We start from the raw sequence: 9,986 nt of genomic DNA, 5'->3' as shown, positions 1-9,986 counted from the left end.
GAATGAGTCCAGATTCTTTGATGTGCCTTTCACAAGTGGGGCCCAGCTTCAATCCTCTCAGTGCCACACATATCTCCCCTCCCACCCTGGCCTTCCGGCAGGGTGTTCCTTCTGCCTAGAACACCCTCACCCACCACTCTCACCTTCCTGCTCCTCAGTTCAGTTCAGTTCAGTGGCTCAGTCGTGTCCGACTCTTTGCGACCCCATGAACCACAGCACACCAGGCCTCCCTGTCCATCACCAACTCCCAGAGTCCACCCAAACCCATGTCCATCGAGTCGATGATGCTATCCAACCATCTCATCTTCTGTCGTTCCCTTCTCTTCCTGCCCTCAATCTTTCTCAGCATCAGGGTCTTTTCCAATGAGTCAGCTCTTCGCATCAGGTGGCCAAAGTATTGGAGTTTCAGCTTCAACATCAGTCCTTTCAATGAACACCTAGGACTAATCTCCTTTAGGATGGACTGGTTGGATCTCCTTGCAGGCCAAGGGACTCTCAAGAGTCTTCTCCAACACTACAGTTCAAAAGCATCAATTCTTCAGCATTCAGCTTTCTTTATAGTCCAACTCTCACATCCATACATGACTACTGGAAAAACCATAGCCTTGACTAGATGGACCTTTGTTGGCAAAGTAATGTCTCTGCTTTTTAATATGCTGTCTAGGTTGGTCATAACTTTCCTTCAGAGAGTAAGCGTCTTTTCATTTCATGGCTGCAATCACCATCTGCAGTGATTCTGAAGCCCAGAAAAATAAAGTCAGCCACTATTTCCACTGTTTCCCCATCTATCTGCCATGAAGTGATGGGACCGGATGCCATAATCTTAGTTTTCTGAATGTTGAGCTTTAAGCCAACTTTTTCACTCTCCTCTTTCACTTTCATCAAGAGGCTATTTAGTTCTCCTTCACTTTCTGCCATCAGGGTTCCTGCTCCTACAAGCCTCCAAATCCACCCTCCCCTTAAACCGCTACACTAGATTGTACTTACCTGTTTTCCTAGCAAGATGTGAGCTCAGAAGGGGCAGGATCTATATGGGATTCTCTCGTCCTGGTGCCCTGCATGGAGACTGGCACTGAATGGGTGACTGCCCCACCTCAGCACATTCACAGACATCTCTGCTGCTCTCATCAGCCAGGCCAGGAGAGGGTTAAACAACTGCCCTGGCCTTGGAGAGGCAGGTGACCCAAAGTTTAAACCAGATGCTTCAGAGCCTTATAGACCGCTAAACTCAGGAATTCAATCCAGCCACATCTTCCTGGAACTGGGACCTGGGCCCCTCCCATCCTTCTAGACCCCTCTCCCCTCCCTGGGCTCAGCTGGAAGCAGCTGGAACTGCTGCGGAGGGGTGAGGTGGGAAGGAAGATCACAAAAGGGAAGAAGTATGTGGAGAGAGTAGGAAGAGCCTGGTCCCATGCTCTGCTCAGACTGTGTGGCCTGGGCTGAGCTTGTCCCAGTCCCGGCCTCGGTATCCCCATCTGTGCACAGAGGAGATTGGTCTGGTGGTCCCTCCTGATGGGACTGGCCAAGGGCAAGAGATCCTCAGACTCCCGAACCCTCTAACTCCAGACTTTTCCACCACACAGGTGGGAGGTTGGGTAAATCTTTAACTAGTTAGCCCTGGGCAGGTCGAGCCTTTCCGGATGGATGATTGCCTGGGAAAGGGGGGCGATGAGAGTGGTGGATGTAAGTGTGTATAGCCAGTCCCAATGTGAAGGGGGAGGGTACTGGGGAGGGAAAAGAACGAGACTCGGGCGGAGCTAACTCCGTGTGCCAAGCAGAACATGGAGGAACGCGGGTCGCCCGACGGGTAAGTACAGATTTAGGGAGGTTCAAGAAACCGCTGGGACACGGATGGTTAACTCGAGTTGCTGCCACAGGGACCCCGCGCGGAACCTGGAGCAGGGGCCGGAGGGGCCAGAAACGCCCATCCAGGTGGTGCTCAGGTAGGTGTAGGTTGGCTCGGAGGGGTGCGGCTAGGAAGGGACTGATGGAGATTTCAGGATGGACCATCAGCCCCCTCCCCTCCTCGTCCGACCACAGGGTGCGTCCCATGAGCGCTGCCGAGCTGCGTCGAGGGGAGCAGAGCGTGCTGCACTGCTCAGGGACCCGGACTCTGCAGGTGAGGACTTCCACACCACCCCCCCCCCCCAAAAAAAAACCCACCTTCGGGGAACACGCCAGGTCCCTCCAGGTCAATTTCCCCCAGGCCCCGCCCTCCCCGAGGCGAGCTCCGCCCTCCCCAGGGTGCCCCGCCCTCTTCTCTACGGCCCCCTTCCCCAGGTGAGCCCCCCGGGCGGGGGCCCGGACGTGGCTTTCCGCTTCGGCGCGGTGCTGGACGGAGCGAGCACCCAAGATGACGTGTTCCGTGCGTGCGGCGTGCGGCGTCTGGGCGAGCTGGCGCTGCGCGGGTGAGTGAGGCCGCGGGCGCTCCTCCCGCGCACGGCCCCGCCCCCGGCCCCCCTCCCTCCCTTCTCCCCCCACCCAGCCACGCACCAGCCTCTGTACAGCCACACTCCCGCGGCCCGCAGCTTCTCCTGCACGGTCTTCACCTTCGGCCAGACCGGCTCCGGGAAGACCTACACCCTGACCGGACCTCCTCCCCAGGTGAGCCGAGCTCTAGCAGAGCCCCCGGGGGTCAGGGATGGGTGGGCGAGAAGCCTTGCGGAGCGCAGACTCCCAGAGGGAAAGGAATTGGAAGACGCAGCCCAGCTCCATTTATTTTCAGGCGAGGAAAGATCAGGGAAGGTAGAGGGTCTCGGCCAATCCAGAGCACCTGGGTTCAGGTGTCCCCTTCCTAGCTCTCAGGTTTTTCATCTGTAAAATGAAAGAGATAGCACTGACTGAGAATTAAATGAGATGTGGGTATGGGAACTTGGCACAGTGTTCTGCTGCTGGTGCTGCTAAGTCTCGTCAGTCGTGTCCGACTCTGTGCGACCTCATAGACGGCAGCCCACCAGGCTCCCCCTTCCCTGGGATTCTCCAGGCAAGAACACTGGAGTGGGTTGCCATTTCCTTCTCCAGTGCATGAAAGTGAAAAGTGAAAGAGAAGTCGCTCTGTCGTGTCGGACTCTTAGCTACCTCATGGACTGCAGCCTACCAGGCTCCTCTGTCCATGGGATTTTCCAGGCAAGAGTACTGGAGTGCGGTGCCATTGCCTTCTCCCAGCACAGTGCTCTACAAAGAGTAATTATAACGGTGGTGGTGATGGTGGTAGCCCAGCCCCAGGCTCAGCTGTTTCTGCTCCCAGGGAGAGGGGGTGCCTGTACCCCCCAGCCTGGCTGGCATCATGCAGAGGACCTTCACCTGGCTGTTAGACCGAGTGCAGCACCTGGATGTTCCTGTCACTCTCCATGCTTCTTACCTGGAGATCTACAATGAGCAGGTGGGGGACTGGGATGGCTAGGAAGACAGCCCATAAGGAAAGGGAGGCATTTCTTTCCAAGGAAACTGGAAATAGAATAGGTGGGGGTTTGTCGACAATAAGGTCTGAGGGTGGATGAAACAAGGACTCCGGCCCCTCCCTCACCCTCCACCTTCCTCTTTCAGATTCGGGACTTGCTGAGTCTGGGGGCTCCCCGGCCCCTCCCTGTTCGCTGGAACAAGACCCGGGGCTTCTATGTGGAGCAGCTGCGGGTGGTGGAGTTTGGGAGCCTGGGGGCCCTCATGGAACTTCTGCAAATGGGTGCGTGCTACTTCAAGCTGCTTTGGGATATGTGGGACGCAAGTTTTTTACCTGTTCACCCAGTGCCTTCAGGGCCCCACGCTGGAGCTGTGGGTTCAGAGATGACCCCTGTGGGAGAAAAGGGCCAGCAAACCAACAGTTCAGATACAAACCAAGGGTGCCCCCCACTCCTACCCCTCAGGCCTGCTGATACTGCCTTCCAGACTCTTCCCACCCTTCTCTGCAGCACTGGGCTTCTGCCTCGGTCAAGCCTCAATTGTACCTCCTGGAGGGATCCCCCCCTTCAAGTGCATGCTTCTCCATCAAACAAAGCAAACCACATCCCTATCCCTTTCCAGACCTTTCCAGAACCCTGAGAGTAAAGGTCATACTTCTTGCATACTCAATAGCTAAGTTGTGTCCAACTCTTTGTGACCCCATGGACTGTATCCCTCCAGGCTCCTCTGTCCATGGGATTATCCCAGCAAGAATATTTCCTCCTTCAGGGGATCTTCCCGACCTAGGGATTGAACACGTGAATCCTGCATTGGCAGGTGGATTCTTTACCACCGAGCCACCTGGGAAGCCCTAGCCTAAAGGCTCTTCTGTTTTGGTCTCATGCATCCATTCATCAGCTATTTATTGAGCACCCGCTGTGGCCAGTCTCGGGGTTCCGGCCGAGCGTTGTGGCATACCTCGCAGTTGATCTCTCTGCCTGAGTTTCTCTCTATTCACACAGCAATGGAGAGATGTTGATATTAATAAAATGTGAATCAGACTGACATTCTTCCCCTCAGTTCTCTCCAGTCCCCTTTCACCTGTTCAAGCTAGAACCCAATTCAACACCCATCATTCCACTCCTGTCTCTGTGCCTTTGCACCAGCTGACCCCTCAGGTATCAGGATGTCTTCGCTCCTTTTTTATTCATTGGTGACAACTTGCTCTTCCTACCACATCCAACTCTAGGATGTTTTTCCTCTCTAGGTCTTAGCCGTCGAAGGAGCTCCGCTCACACCCTGAACCAGGCCTCCAGCCGAAGCCATGCTCTGCTCACACTCTACATCAGCCACCAAACTGTGAGTGCCTCAGCTTGGAAAGGAGCGGCCCAGGGCCACCCAGCAAGGGTCTGCCTCTAGATGTATAAACCAACTTGGGCGTGCATGGGAGGTAAGAGTGGAAACCCTTGGCCCTGTGATTTTAATGATGACAGCCCCTCCCAAGTCCCCATGGAGCCCTGATCCTCCAGCCCCAGCAGATGCCTCCTGTGGACGCCGGGGAACTCCCTGCCGGCGGGAAGCTGTGCTTTGTAGACCTGGCTGGCAGTGAGAAGGTGGTGGCCACAGGATCCCGTGGGGAGCTGATGCTTGAGGCCAACAGCATCAACCGCAGCCTGCTGGCCCTGGGTGAGATCTGAGTGGACTGACTGCCCGAGTCCTTCCTCTGTGCCTCGCCCACAGCCATCCACAGTGGGGAAGCCAGGGGAGTAATTGGGAATGGAGGAGAGTTAAAGAGCTATGATCCAGCAGCCACAGGCCTCCCTGGGGCCTCAGCTTGCTGGTGTCTCATGCTTTCTCTCATAGAACTTTGTGAATCTATAAACGCTGAGGATACAGTTGAATTCTAATGGGGGGGGGGGGGCGGGTAGAAACACACTCAGTGCAGAGTGTGAGCCCTCAGACATTCAACTTGACCCTTGTTGTATTTGGGAAGACTGAGGCCCAGGGAGGAGAAGGGCACTAACCTGTCTTCCCATCTCCCCATCCCCCAGGTCATTGGCCTTGAGGTCTCTAATAGCTGGGACCTACCTTGGCCTTCCTCTCGGCGTGTGTGGGGAGATGTGTAGGAAACATCTCTTCATTCAGTCCATTTGTCAGACATTACCTAAGTCCCTTTGCCAGGCCCTTTGGTGGGCATTAGGGATCAAGGTGGGAGCCCTAGTCTGGTGGCCAAGCAGTCTGAATGGGTAATGAGATCATATGGAAAGAGACACCCTAGAGACATACAAACCTGGTGAAGACCTAGCTCTGCAGTGTACCAGCTGGGTGGCCTTGGACATGGAGGGTGACCATGCTTTCCCCACCCAGGTCACTGCATCTCGCTGCTGCTGGACCCTCAGCGGAAGCAGAGCCACATCCCCTTCCGGGACAGCAAGCTCACCAAGCTGCTGGCAGATTCGCTAGGGGGGCATGGGGTCACCCTCATGGTATCCACGGGAGGCTGGGAGGGAGGGCTGGGTCCTGAGGGAGGGCTCCCAGAGAGGGGCACTCAGGGGCAGTCCTCCCCAGGTGGCCTGCGTGTCCCCCTCAGCCCAGTGCCTTCCCGAGACCCTCAGCACCCTGCGATATGCAAGCCGAGCTCAGCGGGTCACCACTCGGCCACAGGCCCCCAGGGTGAGTGGAGAGAGCCACAGGCAGAGCAGAGGGACAGGCAGGGGAGGTGGTGGGCACCATCCAACAGCTGGAGACTGAGTCAGTGCCACGGTTGAAGTCTGAGACTGAGTCAGAGCAGGGATCAGGGTTGAAATCTTGATGATGGGGTTATGCTTGGGCAGGGTGGGGTTGCAGTCAGGGTTAGGGTAGGTTTAGGCTTGGAGTCTGATTCAGGACATGCTTCAGAGTCTAGCCAACATCCTAGCTGGTATCGTGACTAAGTCTGAGTTAAGTTGGAGTCTGATGTGGGGTCTTATTTGGGGTCAGAATCTGGACCAAGGTTTGGACAGAAGTGAGTTTGGGGTTGGACAGGGAGCAGTTTAGAGCAGGCTTTCCAGGGAGACAGCCGAGGCCACATGGCACTTTGCTGCCATTAGGACAAGGTGTCCCCGCCAAGTATATGTAACCCTGGGCCAGGATTCCAAGTGGGCAAGTGGAGCCTGGGCTGGATTTTAGGCTCCACTTACTCCCCTACCCCAGACCGCCTTGTGCAGTGCGAAACCTGTGCAACCGTAAACGGCAGCCCTGGCCTCTTTCTCTGCAGCCCCCCAAGGTAAAGCCGCCCCAGCACCTGGAGACTGAGTTATTGCAGCTGCAGGAGGAGAACCTTCACCTGCGGTCCCAACTGGGCCAAATGGACCCCAAGGGTATGAGCTCCCTGGGGTGGGGGTGAAATGAGGATCGGCTCTGGGGCTCCTGGGGCTCCAGCTGCCTCCCTCTTCCTTGCAGCCTCTGGACTCAGTGGGGCCCGGGCGGCCTGGGCTCAGCGGAACCTCTACGGGATGCTGCAGGAGTTCATGCTGGAGAATGAGAGGCTCAGGTAGACTCCCCTAGCCTGGACTCTGTGGCCCACCCCTCACTGCGGGGCCCCCTCTGCCAAGATGTCTCCCCTCTCTGGTCCCCCCCGCCGCCCCCCGCCCCCCGCCGGTTCCTCTTCTGTCCCCGCCTGCCTCCTGGGGCTCATACTGTGCTGCAGTGAGGAGGAGTTGACTGATGCCCCCACCGGCCCTGCCTCCCAGGAAAGAGAAGAAGCAGCTGCAGAGCAGCCGGGACCTGGCCCACGGCGAGCAGCGCATCCTGGCCCAACAGGTCCGCGAGCTGGAGCGGTGAGCGCGGCTGCCGGCTGAGACCAGCCTTCAGGATGGAGGGCAGGTGGGAAAGGGGGTGGCTCAGCCAGATCTGCCCTCTGGATCCAGACCCCCAGGGCTTAGACCCCAGCTCTGCCACCAGCTGTGTGACCTTGGGTGAGTCCGTTAACCTCTCACCGCCTGGATTTTTCCTTCTGTAAAACGGAGGCGATACAGTGCCTGCCTCCCGGGATTGTCCTAAAGACTGGATGGCGTGAATTCATATGTAAAGATCTGAAAACAGTGCCCAGCATGTAGTTCGGGCTCCACGAGCGTTTGTTAAAAGCAGGACTTGGGTGCCAGGCTGGTGGTAGCTTTGAGGGCTCAAGGCAGACAGAGCCCACCCTTCTTTCCAGGCGTCTCCTCTCTGCCTGCTACCTTCAGCAGCCAGGCCCTGGCCCCGCCCCACCATGTCCCTGTGTGATGGTGCCACCTCTCCTGTGCCACGTGAGTCTCTGCCCAGCCCGGGGAAGGGAGAGGCAGGGACATCACGGAGCCCCTGACACGACCTCTTGCAGGCCCCGCCACCCCTCTGCCCCCGCTGCCAACTCTGCCCCCTGTGCCATGCACCGCTGGCCCACTGGGCCTGCCCACGGAGGGAACTCCACCTGCCCCAGGTAGGAAAGGCCGAGGTGGAAGGAGGGAAGGCCAGGGAGAACTGGAGACCTGGAGCTAGGGGTCTGTAGTCTGGAAGGCTCCAGAACTGTGGGGACTCCAGGGTCCTGGGCTGGGTCATGGCGGGAAGTGGCTGGCTTTGGGTTCTCTCTGCCCGGGGTTCGAAGTAGCTGTTAACCTCTCCTCGCCCTCGGTCCTCCCCATTCTACCTTCTTTTGGGAACTTACTCTGCTGTTGGCTTATTCATTTATTCACTTACACATTACTCATTTATGCACTGAATGAATGAGTCAATGAATGTATTTACTTAATGAGTGAGTATTCACTTATTCAGTAACTCTCCCCTAAACTCCTTGCTTTGTGGCAGCCCCTGTTCTGGGCACTGAGGATTCACAGAGCAGACGTGGTTCCGGCCCTTGTGGAGTGCCTAGTCTCCAGAGAGGACTTCACAAGGGCCACCCACTGCCCACAGGAAAAGGGACCCCCAGCCCTTTATGCTCATCAGACATTCTTAGTGCCCCCTAGGGCAGGCCTGGCAGGGAGCGTGGTATCATGATCAGCCCCAGGGAAGTGGGGCACAGACCCAGGGCTGAGATCACCCAGCCCTGTGGACTCTGGTCTCTCCTGCAGGTGTTTGGCTCTAAGGCCCCAGGTGACTGGCCCCTGTCCGCCCGGCCCCCGCCCTGGGCACCCCCATGCTGCCCTAGCTCTGCCAAGTGCTCGAGAGAGAGGTGAGCCCAGCCCTAGGGCACTGGGGGATAGGGGGTTAGGGGAAAGGCCGGGGAAACTGAAGGCTCACTTCCCACCACCCAACTCCCCTGGCCCAGGAGTCGCAGTGAGTGGACTCAGACCCAGGTTCTGGCGGAGATGCTGACCAAGGAGAAAGTGATGCCCTCTGCACCTCCCCTGCCCGCGGGGCCGCTAAACGCATCACCAGTGCTGAGAGGTGAAGAAGGGCGCGAGAGGAGGGCTGTTAGCGTTCTCTGTGATCTTGGGCCGGAACTCACCTCCAAACCTTAGTCTTCCCATTTCTGAAATAGGGGGCGGATTAAGTGGTGAGAGTCTACGATCTTTCTATTTCTCAAACCTAGAATTCTCTCCCAGATATATTCTGGGGCCCGTGGTGTGCATGGCAGATTGAGCTGGGAGGGCCATCTGAGACTTCCCCAGAGGCTGCTGGGACCCTGATGGGCCTGGGTGGGCAAGGCCCAAGGAGGTGATGGCCTCAAGCCGCACCGTGTGCCCTTTAGGTGGGGCTGCAGTTCCAAACCTGGCCCGGAGACTGGAGGCCCTCAGAGACCAAATTGGCACCTCCCTGCGACGTGGCCGGAGCCAGCCACCCCCTCGCTGAGGGCACACGGAGCCCTAGCCAGGCCCTCCCTGCCTGTGTGGGCAGCGTGGGAACCCAGGAGACCTTCATGTGGCCTTGGGCTGGGCTCTGCATGCTGGGTTTCAGTCTCTCCATCTGTTCAATGGCATAGCAGCTGCTGCTCCAGTCTGCAGCTGGCCTGGGCAGAGACCAGGCCTGGGCGTGGGGGCTGATGGGGCAGACTGGGGATGCAAAGGGTGGGTGCCACCCCAGACTTGGAGAAATGAGACTGGATTCAGGAGAAACCAGGCCACAAGTGATGAAGTATATGAATAAAGAGAGACATCAGCTCCAGGTCTGGTTGGTCTTATCTTCTGACTAGTCAGGCTCTGGCCCTTGGGAGAAACCCAGAGAGGAGGGGTTCTTAGGGGAGGGGTCCTGAGGAAGAGGAGACCAGGACTCCCGGCAGGGATGACTGTCCCCTTCCCCTTCAGATCAGGAATATTTCAGGTTCTCCTGAAATAGAGGAGAACCCCCTTTAATGTGTTGCTCAGTTACTCAGTTGTGTCCGGCTCTTCGGGACCCCATGGACTACAGCATGCCAGGCTTCCGTCCTTCACCATCTCCCGGAGTTTGCTCAAACTCATGTCCGTTGAGTCAATGATGCCCTCCAACCATCTCATCCTCTATTACTCCTTTCTCCTCATGCTCTCAATCTTTCCCAACATCAGGGTCTTTTCCAGTGACTCGGCTCTTCGCATCAGGTGGCCAAAATACTGGAGCTTCAGCTTCAGCATCAGTCCTTCCTTGAATATTCAGGGTTGAAATCATAGGGAGTGCAGCGT

General features: G+C 57.2%; 1 protein-coding gene across 13 annotated transcripts; it reads left to right on the top strand.

Moving 5' to 3' along the window:
• Positions 1-1,343: 1,343 nt before the first annotated feature.
• Positions 1,344-9,495, top strand: KIF12 (kinesin family member 12). 13 transcript variants are annotated; one of them, XM_086414599.1, is made up of 19 exons: positions 1,344-1,583; positions 1,878-1,943; positions 2,041-2,119; positions 2,281-2,408; positions 2,529-2,604; positions 3,248-3,382; positions 3,547-3,682; positions 4,646-4,737; positions 4,908-5,064; positions 5,746-5,864; positions 5,947-6,051; positions 6,635-6,737; positions 6,820-6,910; positions 7,110-7,196; positions 7,574-7,664; positions 7,736-7,834; positions 8,463-8,563; positions 8,660-8,778; positions 9,083-9,495. In XM_086414599.1, the coding sequence occupies exons 3-19, from the start codon at positions 2,051-2,053 to the stop codon at positions 9,181-9,183; spliced, it is 1,809 nt and encodes a 602-aa protein (XP_086270725.1). In that variant the 5' UTR covers positions 1,344-1,583; positions 1,878-1,943; positions 2,041-2,050; the 3' UTR covers positions 9,184-9,495. The 13 variants fall into 13 exon arrangements, 9 of the variants coding, with proteins under 9 accessions (XP_086270725.1, XP_086270722.1, XP_086270721.1 ...); XR_015169331.1 differs by lacking the exon at positions 1,344-1,583 and adding an exon at positions 1,766-1,807 and having other exon boundaries at positions 7,110-7,242; XR_015169329.1 differs by lacking the exon at positions 1,344-1,583 and adding an exon at positions 1,766-1,807 and having other exon boundaries at positions 4,872-5,064; positions 7,110-7,242.
• Positions 9,496-9,986: the final 491 nt, after the last annotated feature.

The sequence above is a fragment of the Bos grunniens genome, chromosome 8, assembly GCF_055505025.1.
Source record: "Bos grunniens cultivar Pamir isolate PY7600 chromosome 8, Bosgru_T2T1.0, whole genome shotgun sequence".
NCBI classification, from domain to species: domain Eukaryota; kingdom Metazoa; phylum Chordata; class Mammalia; order Artiodactyla; family Bovidae; genus Bos; species Bos grunniens.
The sequence above is the reverse complement of the archived record's forward strand: the minus strand, read 5'-3'. Positions and strand labels throughout refer to the sequence as shown.